The following is a 22286-nucleotide window of genomic DNA, read 5'->3' as shown; positions in this document are numbered from 1 at the left end:
TGTGTCAGGAGCCACAGCAGGTTGGTGTGGACAGCAGAACCGAGGAAAACTGAAGTCTGTATACTGACCATGTTCTTGGCTAAACTCTAACTGAAGTCAGTGTCTGCAACTGAATTTGGTGTCACACAAATACTAGGGCAGCAGCCAGCCCTGCGGAATCTAAACTGTGCATATAAAACCTGAAATGTCTACATAGGCAACATTTGTATTGAACCCAAACAGAAAAAATGATGTCAGAAATCAGTGCATCCATCCATGCATTTTACCACCTTAAAGTAGTTCATTTGATAATATTAAACATCCAGAGATATCTTATTGACAAAAATATTCTTTCTTTTATGATACCTGTTCATTTTGAATCCTTAAGTTTTCACTTTCAATTCTTTTTATTCTGTGCATTTCATGTAAATACACATTTTTCTTTTCTAACCACTCCTGTGAAATTAAAAAAAAAAAAGTTATAAACTATAAGGTGCCCAAATGACTTAGAATTTTTATCTACTGAAATATTCATTTAAGGTTTAAAAAAGAAACCATGAAATTAATATATTTCATCTAAAACAGTATTCTCATTCCAATAATATTGTAAAACATGAAGATGAATGTTATTGTTTAAGGATATCATGTGTATCATCTTTTTGTATTGTAAGACTTCAATGATTTAATATAATGGCTAACTATATCAACATTTTACAGAAATTCAAGTGTAAAATTTTCCAAAGTAGATTATATTCTGTGTAACAAAACAAAAAAGAGCTTTCTTGAAACTGCAAAAAAAGTTAGGAGTCTGCGGAAGTCTAACGAAGTCTCAGGAAAGAAAAACTTTAAAAAAAAGTTTTGTTTTGTTAATTATGACTGATATAAACTTTCAGAAGAAACAGAATAAAACGTGTTGATTTTACCACAGACTGGCTTTACCTATCTTTCTATAACTTACAACAGTAGCTTCTCTTTTCTTAGAAAATATAATTTTTATATTTAAAGAAAACGTGGCAGCAAATAATTCAGAGAAATCCTCGGGATTGCGCACACACTTGTGAGAAGAAAATCTTTCCCGGTGACAGTGCGCATCCAGCCCTCATTTCTGATGCGCACCGTATCCTGATGAGCAGTGCTGCAGACATGAGCAGTTCTCGTTTAATGCTTCCCTTTACCTGATAAACAGCTGCCCGTATGTGATCAGCCTTGTCAGGCTCTAGGCTCTGCTTCCGTGATGGCTTCTGGTCCAAGACTTTCAAAGTCCCTAAGTAGTGAGAAGAGGTAGTTGCAGATGGACTTCTCCTTGTGGGACCGGATCTCTTTAAAAACTCAGAGGTCATCAGCCTGCAAAGTTCCAAATGCGCCGAGAGCAGGACAAAATGAAACCAAATTGTGACAGGATGTAATAATTACCTTGACAATAATCCAGTTAAAATAACTCATGTTTTCTTAGTTCCACTCAATATAATTTAAACTTCATAACTTTGAACTAGAGTTCTCTTTTTAGATACTTATAATTAAGAGCCTTTTAAAGAAACAGACTGAATCTCAAATTATGAAAATATCAACCAGGTAAGTTTTAATTACTTTGACTATGTTATTGCATTATTCTGTCACTTGCTCTATTCTAACTATAAATTGAGAACAAGAAGACCTGAGTTTCAGGTGCTCATGGGAAAACCTGGCCTGTCTTCTCTTCTGGTAAATAAGGTTTACTGCACAGCAGCTTATTTGCATATCCCCCTCCCTCCCGAGGCTGCTGTGGCAGAGCTGAGAGCTGAAGGCAGGCGTAGAACTGCCTGTAAAATGTACAGACCTATGGGCCAAAGGTGGCTGGTCCTGCTTCGTTTAACTAAAGATTTAAAGGAATCAGAATGTTTGCCAAACACTGATGAGTTAGCAATAGCAATGAACAGAGTAAGGACGAGGCTACATGCATTCTCAGCATTTCTTCTTTTTCTTCTTTGGTTTCACTTGAGACAGGGTATCACTGTGTAGTCCACTCTTGCTTTGAACTCACACAATCCTGCTTCTGTGGTGCTAGATTATGTACCTACATGCTTAGCTTCAGAGTCTTATAATTTTAATAAACCCAATTATCCCATGGTAAAGTATCCAATTTTTTTCCTGTGTTTGACAAAAACACTTAATAGAACAAAAGTGCTGGTCTTTGGCTTTACGGCTATTTGTATATGCTGTCTCATCAAAATACAGAAGCATTAGCCACAAAGCTGTGCAGTGAGATTAGGACAAAAAAAAAAAAAAAAAAAAAAAAAAAAACAGAACAAAACAAAACCACACAGCTGGAGAGAAAAACCTGAAGAATACTGCATAAAATGATGGTTTTCTACGAAAGAGGAAAGGCGACCTTCATGGAGCTTCATCGTGAAGTATCTATCCATCTGACAATGGAAAGGACAAGAAAAATCCATGATGGCAAGTGAAGTTCGTTCCATGGAGTCCAGACTAGGGGGAGTTTTGCTGAAATAAGAGCTCCTGTGTAATGGTGTTAGTGATCTTTACCTGCCAGAGGCACTGGACACTCTGCTGTTGGGTGACTTTTTATTCTTCATGTTACTGTCTTCATTTGTTTTCTAGTAGATGGAAAACACAGAACCGGGTTACTCACGTGATTGAGGAAATTAGTAATGTTCTCCATCTAGTGCGGTGGTTCTCAACTTTCCTAATGCTGTGGCCCTTGACTATAGTTCCTCATGTGTGGAACCCCAACCATAAAATTATTTTCATTGTTCCTTCATGACTGTGATTTTGCTACTGTAGTGAGTCATAATGTAAATATCTGAAATGCAGATGGCCTTGGGCAAGCACTGTGAAAGGGATGGAGACCAGCAGGTTAAGAAGGGCTGATCTATTGTGTCACGCGCTTTAGACACTGGGGTAGGTCAGGATACTCTCAAAGTCTCTAAGCATCTTTAGTATGACTGGCGGCATCACGGAGTGGTGCAGCTCATGGAGCAGACTGCAGTGGACAGTGAGTGAGTAGAATGGGAGTAAGGGGCTGCTCAGGGGAAGCTGACCAGAGGAGGGCCCTGGAGGTGGGATGTGGGCTGGGAGGCAGAGTGGAGGACGATGTGGTCTACCGGAACAAAGAAAAGCACAGGTGCTTAAATGTCCTTGACAATGCACATAGCAACTTGATGCTGAAGCTTAGGGAGAGAGGAGCAAGGAGCACACATGGATGGTGGTAGGGAGTACTATGCCACCCTCATGGACAGAAACAACAAATAAACTGTCACAGGGGGATTGCTGGGCTAAGAGTAGGAAGGGCACTCACAGAGCACGAGAGCAAAACCCAAGGTCACCTCACAAGAAAATGAGCTTACTGTTGTGTGTAAACTGTGTATTTTAATTCACGCTTGTCCCTGCTCTAAGCTTCTGTGTGTAATTTACAAAGGCCTTTTGCTTGTTAGATGCATTTTGTTGCTCCACGGCGGGGCTGGCTTGGCAGAACAGAGAGGGTGTCAGTGTGAGCACGGCCCTCCTGGCGGCGGGTTTCTGCACTGTGGCTTCAGGAGCCTCCCTGACTTGGGACCAGAGTTTGGATTCGTAGCATGTTTGTGTTTGTCTTATGTACGGCACCAGGGAGTGCTGTACTATGTGGGGCAGTTCTTAGCTACTCATCATGGCGAGGCACAGACATCAATGGCAGAAAGCTGTAATGGACTAAGATTGAACTAAAGAGAAATAAAGACTCACATCGCCACACCGTACAGTTTAAAAGCTCAGTAGTCTGACAGATCTTATCATAAAAACCATAGTTACCCCACAAGACATAAATCTATTCCCAACATTATAATGTTCCTGATGATGGTTCTGTTCCTCCAGGTTAAAAGAGACAGACATTGAATAACACTTCTACAAACGTTCCTTTTTTTCTTTCCCTCCTTCCTTCTACCCCTTGCCCATCTGTTTCTCTAGCTCTCTCTGTTTTTGTCTCTCAATAGGGTCCCATACAGCTTAGATTGGCCTGAAAGTCACTGTGCAGCCACGGTGCTCTTCAAACCTTTCCTTGTATGACATGATATTAAAATTTCACCAGTGTAATATTTCTGTAGCTGTTCTAGACAGTTGCATTTTTATGGTCTGATCTAAGAAAGCTTATATACTTGCAGACACATACACTATAGCATTCTGAAGTATTTTAAATTATATTACTATGCCTGACAGTTTCCTGAGAACACTTGGCTTCACTCTACCAAGGACAACTTTCCTTGAAGCTGAAATTCAATTGACTTGAATAACATCTACTGAAAAATACAACAGCACTATCAAAAGATGCTCTCCCCAGCTAACACGGGAGGAGTGAAGATAAAACAAGATACTTGATGGTTCTATTTCATGCGTGAAGCTGCAGTGCAATGCTATGCATTATGGCCATACCTTGGTGGGCTCTCCCAGCTCAGTGGGTGTTATGACACTCGGAGATGTGGAGAGCAGTGGGTCAGTGGTGAGGTCATCATCTGTAAATCCAGCCTTCTCTCTTTCTTCTTCAAGGTTGTCAGCTGCCACCTGATCTTCCTGGGGCTGCTCAAGCTCAGGAGTAACACACTTCACCAAAACTGAACTTTCTTCATTTTCATTTGATATCAAGGAATCCCAGACTTCAGTAGTTTCTCCATCATTATCTGTTTAGAGGCAGAGCGACAATCTTTCTGATTCCACAGCATGCACGACAGATTCAGTCAAACAAGTGTTATCACTTTTTAAAATATTTTGTTTTTAAGTGCATGTGTGTTTGTGTGTTTTAAGCGTGTATGTGACCATTTATGTATGAATGTAGGTGCCCTTCTCAGAGGCCAGAGAGATCAAAATTCCCAGCTGTGTGATATGCGTGTGGGAATATGTGGTAATATGTGGTTTTAACTGCTGACTCCTCTTTTGGAAGAAGGGATTACATAGCTGAAGCTTGACTTGAACCACTGAACATCTTCCTCTATCTCCTAAGTGCTAGAAGTATAGTCATGTCCCATGATGCCTGCATAATCTTTTTTCTTATAAAACACAAAACTATCCAATGAAATTTGAACAGATTTATCAGTGTAAAAATGCTTATTCAATCTAATTAAACATTTTACAAGCCTCACACTTAGGAAATACAGTAAATGTGTAATTAGAATGGAATAATTACCACCAAGTAAAGGAGAGGGTGTGGATGGGCAAATGAAGTAACTGAGACTGAAATATCCATTCAGTGAAAGCCCGCACGTTTGAAGCTAAAAGAGCATGCTGGGCAGGCAGAAGGCCCACAACTCCATAGCAGTGTAGGCAGCAGCAGGTCAGATGAACCGCACAGAGAGAAGCACAGTGTGGTGGTTTGAACAGGAATGGCCCCATAGGCTCAGGTATGTGAATGCTTGGTCCCCAGGGCGTGGCATTGTTGTAGGTGTGGCCTTGGTGGAGTGTGTGTAGCTCTGCTGGAGAAAGGGTGTTGCTCTGAGGTTTCCTAAGCTCAGGCTCCGCTCAAGGTGGCACACAGTTTCATTCTACTGCCTCAGGACCAAGATGCAGAAGTCTCAGCTCCTTCTCCAGCACCGTGTCTGCCTGGACACTGCCATGAGGACACCATGAAAATAAGGACTAAACCTCTGAAACTCTAAGCCAGCCCCAACTAAATGTTTTCCTTTAAAAGACATGCTGTGGTCATGGCGTCTCTTCACAGCAATGAAACCCCGACTAAGGGTAATTCATCTGACACAGCGCTCTAGGCAGGCTCAAGCCAAAGGCTCAGGCCTTCCCGTTGCACACTCAGGGCCCCTCAACACAGGCTCAGGCTCTCCATAAGAGGACTAAGTTTGGCTTTCACAGAATCGCTCTTATACTGACTCTGTGGTACATTGGGGCACCAAACAGAAGGAGCCAGCAGGCCCTGTGGCATAGCAGTTTTGACTTCCACCAAGATCTAACTTTCAGTTACTGAAATGTCTTAATTTGGCTGCATTCATTATGGCTCTCTGGGGAGGGGGAGACTTTTGGGGGTAACTGTGTTTAGTAATCACTTCCTCAGTTGCTATGTTCTCATTTGAAGAGTATCTCCGACTCAGTTCACTGTAGGAATCTTGCTGTGAAAAGAACAAGGACTAATAGTCAAAGAGTCAAACTGTGTCTCTGTCACTGACTTTAAGTCTGTGTCTCAATATCTGTGCACTTCAGGTTTTTTTTAATCTGCAAAATGACAAAGATTACACTATCTGGTAAGCACTTATCCTTATTTGCCTCTGTGTTACTGTGATGAAACACTGAGCAAAACTCTCTTGGGAAGAAAAGGCTTTATTTACTTCCCTGACCTGCTCTCAGTCCACCCTTGTGGGAAGCCAGGGCAGAAGCTCAGGGCAGGAACTGAGGCAGAGCCCATGGGTGGATCCTTTTTACCGGCTTGTACCCCGTGGCTTGCTCATCTTGTTTCTTATACATTCATGACCACCAGTCCAGGGGTGACATCACCCACAATGGGTTGGTTCCTGCCACATCAGCCATTAATCAAGTAAACAAGCCACAGGCTTGCCTACAGACCAATCTAACGGAAGCACCTCTCCACTGAGATTCCCTCTTCCGAGTCCTGGCTAGGTGTGTGCCAGGCTGAGTGAAGCTAAGCAGCACAGTGCTGGGTGAATGAATGCTGGTCCCACAACCCAGTCTCTGGAACACAGTTCTTCCTCTCAGCTGCATCCTGCTGCATGTGCTACAATACTGGAAACAGAACACCTCACATCCAATATGTGCTTACTCTGGCACTGTTCTCAGGGCTTTTTATGCATTACTAATTTTTAAAGTTCTCACAACTTATTACTAAGAATAACTCACAGGTCCAGAGAGGCTTGCTACTCTGTCCATGTGACTCTGACTGGATAAACAGTCTGGGTAGCCATTATGCTAGGTTGGTCTGCATGATTAAAGCAACACGCACATAACATGGGCTCACCTTAAATGATGGCTGCAGTTGTCTCTGACAGTCTGCTAGATGCATAAAAGCACCCTAACACTTAACTTTTACAACAGCCCTGAGAAAGGAGTCAGAGGCCCTGCCAAATTAACTCCTAAAGCCGCCCAGTCGGTGCAGTCAGGGTTAGAAGTCACAGAAAAGCAAACACAGCTTTCCCTCAGATATACAAAACATCATTTCCCCTGCAGACAGGACAGTAAGTATCCAGAGTTGACAAACATGGTATAGTAAGAAGTGTCACTACCTTTTACGGATGTCTTTTCCTGAGATCCGGGTGAGGCGCAACTTCCAGGGCTTTCTTTGAGGGAAGATGAGGTCAGGCTTTGTAAGAGTGAGTCCTAGTAAAAGAGTATTTACCACATAAGGTTAGCCCTAGGACTTCCGGAGGCAACAGGATCATTCACACTGTTGTCTGTGCTGGAAAGATGGCTCAGGACCTCACCTTAGCTCCTAGAACCACTGTGGGCAGCTCGTAACCATCTGTAACCTCAGGTTCTGGGGACCCCACACTCTTTTCTGCCCTCAACAGCACAAGACAAACTCTCAGGAAGGAAAAACCAGGGGCCAGCAAGATGACTCAGGAGATGAAGCACTTGTTGCACCAGCCTGGCCTCCTAAGTTCAAGTCCCACAACACATGTAAGGCCTGGGGATTTTAAGTTCCACAAACTTGTCCTCTGTCCACTCTGCTCAAGCCGCAGCAAGCACTGACACACAGAGGCAACAAACAAAATTAGCAATAAGTGCAATGTAAAACAAGACAGAAATAGGAGAAAAACATTTAATGGTCCAGATGTCTCCACAGAGAAGATTCCAGTCCCAAACCATTTTACCACTGAACCTTCTAATTTAACTTTTCATAACTTTGTGTTTCGTAACACACTTCTAGCCAATTAAGAGAGAAAACACAACAATGGATTCACAATAAATAATTGCATTTGACATTCAAGCTTGATTATAACAGCTTGAAAAATAAAAACCCCTACAGCAATTTCCTTCAGATATATAGAGCTGGAAGGTTTAACAAATAGTAACAAATCAGGTTGGGTGGCGGTTGCGCTTGCCTTTAGTCCCAGTACCTGGGAGGACAGCCTGGTCTACAGTGAGTTCCAGGACTGCCAGGGCTACACAGAGAAACTAAAAAAAAAAAAAAAAAAGGAACAAATCAATTACAATGCTTCCCTCAGTCAGGACTTAAGCCAGAAAACGTGTGACTGACGTGAACAAAAGCACGCACAGGCATGCCAAGGAGAAGCGAGGAGGGTGCAGAGGATGCTAATGTTCCTCACTCTTGTGTCTTCAGTGTCTGGTGTGATGTCTGAGGCAGATGAGGAGGCAAAGTGTTAAGTGAGAGCTTACACAAAGATGAGGGGCTTGAGCACCACTGAACATACGTGTGAGCAGTGAAGAGATGCCTTGCTCTAACTACATGGGAAATCACACCTTAAGGAGGAGGAATCAGAGCATAGCCAGGGAGCCTCTGGCAGGGAACAGCTGACAGACACAGTGTCCAGCAGGACAGTCATCCACCATTTTGGGCTATGTCAGAGCATGAGAACAAGGCCTCAGGACTACCTCATGGCGTGGAAATGCCCCATGACTTACAGTGTGATGACAAACATAGGAAAGCAACCCGGAAGGGAAGACAGTGCTCGCGCAGGCAGTGGGCTGGGTATGTTCCCATCAGATTTTTGTCATAATATGACACAACTTAAAAAAAGGGGGGAGGGGGCACATACATCACATACATTTTAAGTCAGAAGACATGAAAATACAAGGAAACATTACAGTTAAAAATCCACACCTATATAAACGGTGCTCCTTTCACCAACCGAAGTCCACCCAGGGTCCTCTGTTTGTAAGGAGCATATTTGCAAGTGTATTTGTAGTTACATGACGACACACTGTCCTAACTCTGATAGTATCTGTTTTAGGAAAAGAGAGATACAGATGCACAAGGCAAGGTGATGAAGGCAGAGTGGTGATACCTCCTGAGACAGTGAGGGCCAATGGATGCTGGCATCCACCAGAAGGTGCCAGAGGCGAGAACGGAGGCCCCTTCTAGGGCGGTAGGCAGACGGCACTGACATCGAGATTTCAGAACAGGAAAACAAAATTTTTCCTATTGTCATCCTCCTGACTTATGGCAGATTTTTCCAGCAGCTACAGAAAACCAATCTCTTATTCAATTGAGCAGGTAACTGTGTAAAATGCATAAAAATCACTGTTTTGGGTTCCTCTCTTGATTTTTCAGAAGAAATTAAGAACTAGCCAGAGGAATGCCAAAGTGAGATCAAAACTGTGTGCTCTAAAGGAGCTGTGATCCTGGGGTCTGACTTAGAGGCAGAAATGCCTGGTCTCAGGTACCGAGCTATGTCCACACCCTCCCCACATACCCACACTGCTGAGGAGTGGAAAGAGTGGGAGACTCAGCCAGGCTGCTTGCCGCTCACCCCCCGGGTCTGCCCAAGCAGACTATGAACGAAATGTACTTTCCTAAGTCGTGAACAGGAAGGTGGTTTTTCATAGTGAAGCACAAAGAGAGGTGACAGGTGACTTCCCTGGGGACACTGTAATTGTAACTCATCATGGAAACCTGGGATATATCAGGTCCCACAGGACACAGAGCAATACCCTGAGAGGGAGTCCAGCAAAATGAAGGAAATGAACTAAACTGTTCTTAGCAAAAAATTATATGAGGAAAGACAAACACATAAATTATTATAATTCAAGGTAGGCAATATTACAAATACCCAGAAAAGCAAAATTATTTTAACATTTTACCATCTCTGAAATTGGATGCAAGTGGCATGTAAATTCATAAGTACGTACACACACACACACACACACACACACACACACACACACACTATAGGTCTGACCTGAAGAACAACTCAATAGTTCCACATTATACCAACCTCAAGATCAAGGTTTCCAGAACACACTTTTTCCTCAGTTTGCAACTCCGTGCCATTCTGCGTTGAAAGAAAAGGTGTGGGGGCAGAGTCTTCGCTCACAGAACGTTCTTTATCAGTTCCTGGTCTGTCCTCCTCCTCACTGTGGCTGCTCTTCTTTAACATGCTCCTTGGCCGAGGCGAAGGCTTCGAGTGGCCATCAGCTTCAAGACTGCTGCTCTTTTCCCCTGAGAAAGGAACACTTAGGTGGGTGTATGAAACTGACCACGGCTCAAGCGGCCCTTAGGAGATGATGCCACAGTGCTCGGGGGTCCAGTGAGCCCACAAGTCTCCACAAGCTCCAAGGCAGCACAGGGAGCAGAGAGTTCATAAGCAAAATCGAAGAATTGTTGCCATCTGTAATTAGCTAGTCTAATTCAGTTTTATAAAAACCTAATTTCAATTTTATGAGTTCTTATAATATTAAAAAAAATTTCAAAACCATAAACTATTACACAATTTTCTCTGTATGGAAACAAAACTCAGAATAGCTAAAACAACCCTATACAATAAAAGAGCTTCTAGAGGTATCTTCATCCCTGATCTCAAGCTGTACTATAGAGCAACAGTAATAAAAAGTGCATGGTACTGGCAGAGAAACCGACTGGTGGATCAATGGAATCAAACAGAAGACCCAGAAATAAACCCACACACCTATGGACACTTGATTTTTGAGAAAGAAGCCAAAACCATACAATGGAAAAAAGATAGCATCTTCAACAAATGGTGCTGGTCTAACTGGATGTCTACATGTAGAAAAATGTGAATAGATCCAAATTTATCACCCTGCAAAAAACTAAAATCCAAGTGGATCAAAGACCTCAAAATAAAACCAGACACACTAAATCTGTCAGAAGACGAAGTGGGGAAGAGCCTTGATCTCATTGGCAGAGGAGACAACTTCCTGAACAGAACACCAACAGCACAGGCTCTATGAGCAACCATCAACAAATGGGACCTCATGAAACAGAAATCTTCTGTAAAGCAAAGGACACTGTCATAAGAACAAAACAACAGCCTACAGACTAGGAAAAGATCTTCATCAACCCTATATCTGACAGAGGGCTAATATCCAGAATATATAAAGAACTCAAGAAATGAAACACCAACAAGCCAAATCATCCAATTAAATATGGAGTACAGAGCTAAACAGAGAACTCTCAACAGAGATATTAAATGGTGGAGAAACACTTAAAGAAATGCTCAACATCCTTAGTCATCAGGGAAATACAAATCAAAACGACTCCTGAGAGTCCATCTTATACCTGTCAGAATGGCTAAGATCAAAAACTCAAATGACAACACATGCTGGAGAGGATGTGGAGAAAGGGAAACTCTCCTCCATTGCTTGTGGGAATGTAACCCTATAAAACCACTTTGGAAATCAATCTGGCTTTCTCAGAAAACTGGGACTAGCTCTACCTTAAGACCCAGGTATACTACTCCTGATCATATACCCAAAATATGCTCTACCATACAGCAAGGACTATGGTCATGGCAGCTTTATTTGTAGTAGCCAGAATCTGGAAACAACCCAGATGCCCCTCAGCTGAAGAATGGATACAGATATTGTGGCACATCTACACAGTGGAATACTACTCAGCTACTAAAAACAATAACATCATAACATTTGCAGGCAAGTGGATGGAACTAGAAAAGATCACCCTGAGTGAGGTAACTCAGAACCAGAAGGACACACGGTATATACTCACTTCTAAGTGGATATTAGCCACATAATATAGGATAAACATACTAAACTCCACAGACCTAAAGAAGCTAAATAACAAGGAGGACCTTAGGGAAGATGCTTAATTCTTATTCAGAAGGGCAAAAGAATATACACTGGAAGCAGCTGAAGACAGCGAACAGGACGGGAGTCTAGCATAAATGTCCTTTGAGAGACTCCGCCCAGCAGGGGATTGAAGCAGATGCTCAGACTCATTACCAAACTTTGGGCAGAGAGTGGGTCGTATGGAAGAAGTGGGGACAGGACCCAGAGGGATAGGAGCTCCACAAGGACACCAACAAAGCCACCAAATCTGGGCCCAGGGGTCCTGCAGAGACTGATGCACCAACCAAGGACCATGCACAGAGAGGACCTACTCAGATGTAGACCACAGTCTTCATGTGGGTACCCTAGAAAGGGAAGCAGGGGCTGTCTGTGACATGGGCGCTGTTTCTTGTTCTTCGATCACTTCCTTGTCAGGTCACAGAGGAAGAGGATCCAGGCAGTTCTGATGAGATGTGATAGGGTCAGATGGTAGGGGAGAGAGGTCCCCTTTCTGTCATCTAGAAGAGGGAGAAAACGCCGAAGAGGGAGGGAAGGTGGGATCAGGAAGAGACGAGGGAGGAGGCTACAATAAGGATATAAAGTGAATAGATTAGAAAAATTTTTAAGTGGAAAAAAAAATCCCTTATGCTTTCCTTTTAGGCCTGACACTTGTCACCATAAGCTGCCCAGTATGACCTAACCTTGGGGTGTGGTGTGGTTAGTGTTTGTGAACTTGGCGTACAGACATGTCCTGGCGGGAAGAATCCCAGCTGAGGGGCTGGCTTGTAGGCAAGTGTATGGGGCATTTTCTGCTTAATGGTCAGTGTGCGAATACCCGGCCCCCTAGGGGTGTTTCTGCTCTCAGGTGGGAGTGCCCGGTTATATAGGAAAACAGGCTGAGCAAGCCCGGGAGTAAGTGGTGCTCAGCCCTTCCCCATGGCCTCTGCTTCCGTTCCTGCCTCCTGGCTCTCCTAGTGCGGCTCCTGCCCTGGCTCTCCTTGCTGTGGTCACGGTGTCTCTTCCCGGCAACAGAACTAAGTAGGACACTTCCTGGGCTGCTTTTCGCTATGGTGCTAGCACAGCAGCAGAAAGTAAACTGAAGCAGGGGTTTTCCCTCAACTACCTGCAGAGCCCGTGAGAAGACAGCTGGAGCCCAGCGCTGGGTGGGCACAAGCGCTGCTGAGGATGTCTTCCATTTGTGCTCACTGACTCCTTAGAGAGTCTAACAGGTAGCAAGTTCCAACACTGCAGGGAAGAAGAAGCCTAAGAATGGAGAGCATGGCGAAAGCCAGGAAGCACACCACTTTCCTCAGGAGTGAGTCACCATGCACTCCTCCATTCGGCTAGATCCTTTTCTCTTAGCACCACTGGTTTAGTCTTCAGACTGAAAAAACCTTCTACTTTAGTAAATTTTACGCCCCAATTCCATTTCCAGAAATATTTTAAATTCTCAGGAAGAAAAGTAGGTTCTTTTAAATGGTTTCAAATCTAAGATTATCTGCTTAATGGGTCTCAGCTTGGAAACACTGAGCTCCGCCACACCTACGGGTACACGCAGAATGCTGCTGCCACCTTGTGGTTAGAATGTAGTATTGTCTCAATCATTTTAATTCACTTTTACGATCGCTGCCTCGTCCACGTTTTCCAGTAAAGAAAAGGTCTTTTTTTGGTTCACATCTATGTAGCACAGACTAGCCTCAAACTCACAGCAGTCCTCCTGCCTCACCCTCTAAGTATTCACTAACACACCAGGCTCTAGCATAACTGTAAAATGTATTAACTAGGTGGAGCACAGTAAACCTACAGAAAACTGGTAACCACACATCCAGATGTTCCAGACAAATTTTCCTGCTATATTCACATTTGTGTCTTCCTTTATCTTTCTTGTGTGTTTCTCTGGCCAGTTCCCTTTACATACAATGTGCAGGCACGTTATCATTATCCTGTATCCTCAGTCCTCATCTTAACAACTAAGTTGAACTATGTCCTTTTCTACCTCTGGTACCCTCAGACACTCGGAAAGGGCAGGTTAAAAGTCAGTGCAAGGGGCTGGAGAGACAGCTCTGTAGCTAAGAGCGCTGACTGCTCTTTCAGAGGTTCAATTCCCGGCATCCACACTGTAGTTCACAACCATCTATAACTCCAATATCTGACATCCTCACACAGACATGCATGTAGACAAGGCACCAATGCACACGAAAGAAAACTAGATACTTTTTTAAAAGAAGTTAATTCAGCTTCCTCATGCTGACTGCCTACATTTGATGGCATTTTCTAGTTACTTTAAAAGATTCTTAAACGATACTGTAGGACAGGAAAATCAGGTTTGCCCTCCTACTCAGAAGCTGGAGCTGTTGAACCTATTTTGCCTGAGTCACAGATAACTAACATGTGTGGACACTTTTGTGTCAGCGTCTTGGACACTTTTCTAGGGGTCTCTGCTCTACTTTAACCTTTTAAAGTCTGTAGGACGGGCAGGGAGGGAAGGGTCATTCCTTAGTATATGTTAACAGAACAAACCAGGTTTATTTGATGTTACTGGTGCCACGTGAGGAACTGACAGCGCTGCACGTGCCAGTATAAAGGGGGCAGCTGTGCTCAGCATCAACCAGTTTTTCCTTTGTAAAACAGCATTCCCTCCATCCTTCCGCCAGGTCTAGAGTCCAGCAGACATGTAGAGAGTCCTGAGGCACTTCCCAGTCTCACCAGAAAGCTACTATCAGGAATTCAATTTTGGCTGATATCATATGCACTAGACCAAAGAAAGATGCTGTTTTCTTAAGGACAGATTAGTAACAAAAGCAAAATGTTGATATGAAAATGCTTCCGTGCTTTGTGGTCCTGACCTTGAACCCAGGGCCCTGTGCACGTGAACCGCCTATCACCACCTCAGTACACCCCAGCCTGTCTTGCAGATGAGCGTTTTAATCCTGGGAGAGGGTGGGCATTAGATTAGACCCACTGCAGCCCCGCCCCCACAAACATAAATGAGGCTGACTAGCCGGGTGTTTGGGAGCCAGATGTGGGTGACCACAGCTGCTCTGACTTCCCTCAGGCCCCAGCACACATTCTAGAGTGAATATACAGTTGGCTCTCCTAGTTGCAGCTACTATGTCATGGCCGGGAAACTAGAAAGTTAATATATCAGTTCCCATACAAAGGCATTTTGTGACAGGTTATCTTAAAACAAATGTTTTGAAAAAGTCCTTAACTTCCCAATTTACCTGAAGATGCACTTCTTTTGACAGGGAGAACCCTGGGTTTAGGCTTTATTGTAATGATCTCTTTTCCAACGTCTTGATCATTGTTTTGAGATTCGGGAAAGGAATTTCCAATCATATCTTCATGCTCACCCGGGGGTCCATCTTCCCTGTTCTGAATAACAGGTTCCTGCTCATCTTTGGATAAATCGCTGTTCACTTTCTTGGTTTTCAGAAAGGACAGTCTTGGAGAATTCTTTTCCTCCTCATCAGATATATGAAGATCATTAACCTTTTTTCTAACTAGGCTTTCATCTGGTGAGGTATCTGAAAATTCACCTAAAGAAACTGAAATATGAAATAGAAAAGGAGTTTTCAACAGTGTATTTTAAACATTCAAAGGTTATATTCCTTTTGTCTGAAAAGCAAGACTATCTTCAGGAAGAAAAATAACTAGAAATAAAAAATAAGCCTAAACAAGTGCAAACTTATTTTGTAACTCTTGAAAACAGCTAGATTGGCAGTTCTGAAATAAAAGTCTGAGTTTCATTAACTTATTCAACATATTTATCAAGTGCCTGCATCACCATGTTTATTGGTGGGTATGTCCCTCAGAGGAGCTCAAGGTAGCACCCGCCCCAAAATACTGCACTCTAATAAAGAACAAATTAACAAGACAGACATGACACAACAGCTTTTACAGAGAACATTAATTCCGTGAATATTGCAAAACAGCACACTTAATTTCAAGTTTAGAATTCTATATGCTTATATTTGAAACCTAAAATATAATGTTTTACTCGCTTAAAAAAAACTAAGTGAACGCATCGATGTGAGGGGTCTATTTCTTGTTGCTGTTTTGTTTTTTCAAGACAGGGTTTCTCTCCATAGCCTTGACTGTCCTAGACTCACTTTGTAGACCAGGCTGGCCTCGAACTCACAAAGACGTACCTGCTTCTGCCTCCCTGAGCGCTGGGATTACAGGCGTGCGCCACTACACGTGCTATAGTTTTGAAAATGACCCACTTTGGTGGTTTGAGTGAGAATGTTCCCCATTGGCTCAGTTGCTTCACTCGGTCCCCAGTTGGTGGCCCTGTCTGGGCGGGGAAGAGCATCACTAAGACAGGCTTTGGGAGTCCGTGGCCTTAACCCACTTCCGGTTTGTTCTCTGCTTCCCGTCTGCTGTTGATGTTCAGCTCCCAGGTCCTGCCACCCTGCAACTTTAGCCATGCTGCCCCCACCAAGATGGACTCGCATCTCTCTGAAACCAGAGGCCAAAGCAAACTTTCTTCCATAGGTCCCTCTGGCCATGCTGCTTTCTCACAGCAAAAGTAACCAATGCAGAGGTTGGTAACAGAGACCACGAAGTTTCTAATGGTTGCTGTTAGAAAGCTGATCATGCTATTTTTTGGGAAATACCCTGGAACTTTCGATTAGAATAGAGTTAAACCCTCTAAGGCAACCTTAAAAGACTGAAGTGCTGAGAGTAATGGCGACTGTGGAGGTCCAGCTCAAAAAGTTTCAGGAGGAAGCAAAGATTTTAACAGCATCTGGGATAGAGGCCATTCCTGGGATATCTCAGGAAAGAATCTGGAAGCCTTCTGCCCTTGTCATAGGACCTCGCCTAAGGATAAAGGTGCTGGTTAGTTCTCCTCAACTTGATACTCAGGCGAGTATCTAGGAAGAGGAAATCAGAACTGGAGAACTGCCTGCAACAGAGGCCCTCAGACATGTCTGTGAGGCATTTTCTTGACTAACTGACTGATGTGGGGCCAGCCCGCTGTGGGTGGTGTGATCCCTGGGCAGGCAGTCCTGGCGGCATAAGAAAGCAAGATGAACAAGCTAACACACTACTTAGTGGTGTCCCTTCACAGTCTCTGCTTTGGCTCCACCTCCAGGCTCCTGGTTGACTTCCTGCTGACGTGCCTCAAGGGTGGATTGCTATGGGAAATGTAAGCCACATACACCCTTTCCTCCCCCCGCTGGTTTTGGTGTTTTCTCACAGCAATAGAAAGCAAGTAATACACTAAATTAAAAGGTAATAGGCTAATCTTGTTAGAGAAAACTTGAATAGTACCCTGTCGAATCTGTGGCTATTACTGACTTTACTTATGTACGTCTACAAGAAAATGAAGGAGTGGGCCAGAAAGAAAACAGCCTGGAGAGAAAATGAGGACTAGGAAGTATAATGTTTCAGCTCGGCTTGTACTGACAGAAAGCAGATTTGGAACAAAGGGAAGGGGGCCCTCGGGGCAAGCCCCCTCCCAGTTTAGGAGCTACGTTTTCAATTGTGAAAGAGCATAAGGAATTTTCTACCTCTGGAAAACAACTTCATTTTTAAAAGATGTGATTCAAGACAGAAAGAGGTCTTCCCAAGATGGCAGCCAAACTTGGCAGTGTCACCCACTCGGTACTGACTCTGAAGATAGAAAATATGGAATAGTAGGGGATCACAGATTCTCCTCCTGCGGGTTCTAGAGTGTTCCCTAGGCTAGGCAAGCTGTGTCACAGAAGTCTCTGTGGAAAAGCCCTGAGAGGGCAAAAGGCCACTGTGTGTGAAATGGTGAAAGTGTGGCTTGGGCTGTGGTGGGGACCCCAAGATGTTAGTGATGCAGAACCACGAGGTACCTGCCAGAGTGTTACGTGTGAGATGAGAACCGGCCCAGAAGACAATGTGTGCTGCAGGCAGAAAAGCGTGAGGAGCCAACTAGGGTTCCAGACACGTGCAAGGAGCTATGTGGGGCTTCAAGTTTGCCCTACTGTCTTGCTTTCATCCAGCATTTCCTCACTATTCCCCATTCTTCCCTTGCAGGATGATTTTATATATATGTGTGTGTGTGTGTGTGTATACACATACACACATATATATATGTATGTGTATATATATGTGTGTGTATATATATGTATGTATATATACACATACATATATATATATATATTCTGTCCCGTCATATTTTCCTTTTTGATTTTTTGGGGGATTATGCTTAATTGATTGCCCTGAGACCGAGAAGAGACTTTGGACTTATTTTAAAGTTGGGCTAGATGGACTTCACACTGGCCACGAGTCTGTGGGTCGCAGGAAGAGGAATGTGGCGGTCTGAATGAAGACGCCCCCACCGGCTCAGGGACTGGAATACTTGGTCCCCGGGTGATGGCGCTGTTTGGTGAGGAGGTGCTGGCTTGTGAGAAGAGGTGTGTCACAGGGGGCAGGCTTTGGGAGTCCATAGCCTTGACACAGTTCCAGTTCACTCTTTGCTTCATGTGTGGGTGCTGGTGAAGGTGTCTCTCACCTTTCTGCTCCTGTCACCATGCCTGTAACGTCTGGGTCACCTCACAGTGGACTGGCATCCCTTTGAGACTGTAAACTAAAATAACTTTTTTGGTCATGTTCTATGCCAGCAACAGAGAAGCGGTTACTACACAACCATTACAGCCCAGATCTGGCCTGCATGAAGCGCTGCACTGGTGTCTAAACTGTGAGCTCTGCTGCCATCTAGACGGAGAATCCATAAAGCTGAACTTAACGATGAGCTACTCTCCAACACTGCTTAATCCTAAGGAATCGTTTTAGTGTAGACCTAACAATAATGCATTCAGAAATATGCAAAGGTCACCCATAAGCTTCTTAAAAATTAAAGGTGGTTGGCTTCCTGTCTCACTGCAGACACAGAGTTCTGAGCTAACGAATTCACTGGCAGGGTTTTATCATGAGAGGTTAGGGGATAGGTGGACTGCGACTACGGAAGCAAACACAGGAACGCATTCACATGCACATTCTCTGACGTACCTATCTCGTCACTGTCAAAGTCATCTGAGTATTCCGAACTCCTCTGCCTGGCTGAGCGGGCCGTGATTGCTCTGATCAGCTCATCCTGAAAAGAGATCAGCACTATCAATTCCGCCTCAGAAAGGGATGTCTCAGCCTTTCAAGTAAATTTTAAGCCGACACTACTCGACTATCCTGCTTTCACATGTACGCTTCATTCACCTATGTTCACCCTAAGCCTACTGTGTGCTCTGCACCCAAGTCATCAGACTCATCCAATAACTGGAGCCATCTTCTATGGGGTTTGCAGCAAATCAGGAGGTAGCCATTAGTATTAGGCAAATTAGTTAGCTGCAGATGACAATCTAAGCGAAATTCTAATAAATGATAAGGGCATCAACTTAGACAGGAGTTGTTAGAAACTGATGTATTGTTAGAGAGGAGTAGGTTTTGAGGGAGGTAAGGGCTTGGGGTTTGACAAGTATGATAGGCACACAGCCTACCACTGAGGCACACTGTCAGCCTCAAACTGGTACTTTAAAATAAGCGCATTGCAGAGATGGGCACAACCACTACTGCAAATGTGGGAGAGGAGTTGGAAGCTATGTCGATCCAACAGCAAGTCCTCACAACGCTGAGAGAAGACCCAAGTCCAGACAGAGACAGACTCTGCATCAGCTCTTTTACTTTCAGCTTTAGAAGGCAGGGTAGCCACTGAGGGGTGTTTTGATAATGGAGTCCAAAGCAGAGAGATCAACTACAACACAGCGAAAGAGAAGCAGGCACCCCTTCCATCTCATGCAGACCCTCTGAGAATCGGCGGGTGCTGAGTCTCCATAGAATCAAAAGCAAACGCTTGTCTGTATTTTACCTGAAAAGAAGTTCTCTTGGTAGCTTTTGGACTCTTGGTATATGCCAAAGTAGTGCTGAAGATTTCATCTGACATAGTGTAACCTTTTTCTCTACTTTTCTACAATAGTCAAGAAATAACTGAAATGATTCCTTCAACCTCTGATGGTGGCTGAAACACACAAATAAGTATATAAAAGAATTAGACGTTTTCCCATGGTTGGGATGCTCTATGCCTGGCATAGTGCGCTTTCTACCAAAGAAGGAGAAATCACTCTAAACCATGGTCAATACAGTCACCTAAAAATGTACACAGTGTTTTTGTAAAGACATAAAATCCTCACAATGAATTTGTTTTTGCAATAAAAAAGTACATCAAAGTTATTGTTCTACAGCTATTTTAAGGATGAATAAACTGTACAAACACGAAATGCTGTCAAATAATTTCACCTTTCCATTATGAAAAAAATACATAAATATACATGCAAATATATGTATATAGAGCATTGCAGATGCCAGCGTGACTTATTTCGAGACACAACCAAGAGGACTGTCAAGAGTCAAGGTTCCCTGCGCTGGAAAATGGCTTGCCCACAACCGTATTCAAAACAAAGGTGAACCACAAACAGCAGCAGCGACATTTCCCCAAGCCAATTTTTGCTCTCACATACAAACAAAGACGTCTCCACACCGAGTTGCAAGACCCCAGGCTGCATTAAAGTCTCCTTGTCTCGCGCGCGACGCAGGAGGCCCATTCGGGTCTCCAGCCACCGCCCAGAGCGCCCCGGGCTGGCCAGGTGGCGTCCCCAGCTCCGCGCGGCTCCCGGCCCAGCACGCGCCAGGCCCGCGCACAGCCCGCGCGGTCCCCGCGGCAACCCCACGCGCCACAGCCCGCGCTCCGTGCACCCGGGCCCCTGTGACCACCTGAGAGCCCAGCGGCTGTGATCTAGCACCGACGTCGCCCCGGACCCGGGCCTGGTGCAAAACCAGGTACTGGAATCAGATGGAGGCGGGGCAAAAGATGGAGGCGGAAAGCGGTTGCTAGGCAACAGCGTCCTCGGGAGGAAGTGACTCCCGACCGCCTAGTCTCTTGGGTACCCAACGCCGCCTTTCCGCCTGCGTCGTTGGGACAACCGCACAGACCAAGGAAGTGACATCACGGGCGGAGATGTTAGCAGCGCCGCGGTTCAGCCTGTGTGCAGCAGCTGTTGCCTAGGAGACAGGGCCAGCCCCCTGCAGTCAGCCGCAGGAGCCGTGATTGCTCACGTTCTCTTAGGATCTTTGTTTAGGTGCAGTTTTTGCGTGAGCGCGAGGACGAGCTCCGTTCGGCTCGCTAGGACGCAGACTCTGTGAGTCGGGACTGCGTCAGCGGACCCGACAAAATAACGTAGAGTGACGTTTGCCAGCTTTGGAGTCAAACTGCACGTTGATTCTCGGCGTTTGCAAACTAAGAAACTATTGATAAGAAACTCATAATGATAATAACGCCCCTGAGCGCTTCCTGTGACTAATCCAGTTCCCGGGAGAGGGCGGGGTAAAGGGTTCAAAAGTATCCCACGTGCACACAGCCAAGAGTCTGTTTCACATATTTGATGGAAGGTTTCCTCTTTCTAACCTGGTTAAAAAATCAGTCAGCAAATAAAATGGGCGAGTAGGCTAGAGGACAATAACTGCTAAAGAATCAATATCGTTATCATTTAATTATCGTCGATGATATTAACCCAAAACACTTAAAAATTTAGCTTACACAGATTGCAGCTATTTTTAACTTAAAAAGTTTGTCAAAAATAATTCATTACCTAGTAACTAAACACGTTTATTTCCATATCTCCACCTTATTATACTTAGTAATTATTTCTAAAGAAATAACACTGAAAATCAAATTTAGTAAATCAGCATGTAGAGAATTTAAATGCACGTAAAAAGAAATATGAAGTTTAGTAAGAAAAAAGGTTTTTAAATATTTGCAATGATCCTTTTTAAAAAGCTCAGTTTGTGTTTTTCAACTTGCTCTTGTTTGGTAAGTTTGTTTTCTTTAATTGTTTTGTTTTTAAGTGAATGTCTACATAAGAAAAAATTCCAATCTCAGCAGTTACTATTAACTTTTTGGCTTATATTTCATTCTCAGATATGTTTCTGTTAAAGCCCCTGTGCCCCCAGCAAACAAGTTCCCAAATTTTCCTCATAGGGGAAGAACTAATTTTTAGATAATATATAAGAGCTGTATTTGTTTGGTATCCATTTGGCTGATACAAGTTTAATTCAGGCATGACTTATGGAAATAAAGTTACAACATCAAGGATGGGCTGGAGAAACAGCTCAGCAGTGAAGAATGTCTCCTACTCTTTCAGTGTCCCCTAGTTTGGTTCCCAGCACCCACATCAGACAACACACAACCACCTGGAACTCAACTACAGGGGATCCAAGAGCTTCTTCAGGGCTCCAATAACTGCCCCACAGAAGTGGTATACATTTAGGCAGACACACACACAAACAGTCTTTAAAATCTCCAACATTATCAGTAAAGAGGGCTCCTTAATAAGGATCTTATTTTTCTGCAGAGTGCATTTGATTTTGTTTTAAATTCTTAATCAATAGAAATAATTAGTAGAAGACAGAGTCATGCTTTAGAAAGCTACAGGAAACAAAACAGTTCACCTGAAATAGTTGATTCCTCCACAGGACCTAAGAATAATGTCATTTCATGTTGTCACATTTTTAAGCTACAATTTTTAGTGCTGTGTTAATACTTGCAAATAACTTCAGTATTATGTTAATAGTAATGTTTTATAACATCAGAATTGTGC

The 22286-nt window shown here is 43.8% G+C and overlaps 1 protein-coding gene across 3 annotated transcripts in view; it reads right to left on the bottom strand.

Moving 5' to 3' along the window:
- Map9 (microtubule associated protein 9) overlaps positions 1-20553 on the bottom strand; it is a 33051-nt gene extending 12498 nt beyond the window's left edge. The window contains exons 1-10 of one of the 3 annotated variants that reach the window (XM_021655679.2): positions 20404-20553; positions 19502-19651; positions 18652-18736; positions 14889-15212; positions 9858-10081; positions 7185-7278; positions 4381-4625; positions 2503-2573; positions 1155-1323; positions 346-435 (exon numbers count right to left, since the gene is read on the bottom strand). In XM_021655679.2, the coding sequence (XP_021511354.1) occupies positions 346-435; positions 1155-1323; positions 2503-2573; positions 4381-4625; positions 7185-7278; positions 9858-10081; positions 14889-15212; positions 18652-18736; positions 19502-19576 (1377 nt within the window). In that variant the 5' untranslated portion in view covers positions 19577-19651; positions 20404-20553. Of the gene's footprint in view, positions 1-345; positions 436-1154; positions 1324-2502; positions 2574-4380; positions 4626-7184; positions 7279-9857; positions 10082-14888; positions 15213-18651; positions 18737-19501; positions 19652-20150 lie in introns of all 3 variants that reach the window. The other 2 variants (XM_021655680.2, XM_021655681.2) reach the window with 2 other exon arrangements.
- Positions 20554-22286: the final 1733 nt, after the last annotated feature.

This window comes from Meriones unguiculatus, chromosome 2, assembly GCF_030254825.1.
Source record: "Meriones unguiculatus strain TT.TT164.6M chromosome 2, Bangor_MerUng_6.1, whole genome shotgun sequence".
Taxonomy (NCBI): Eukaryota; Metazoa; Chordata; class Mammalia; order Rodentia; family Muridae; genus Meriones; species Meriones unguiculatus.
Note: the sequence above shows the minus strand (reverse complement) of the source record. Positions and strands in the feature narration are given on the sequence as shown.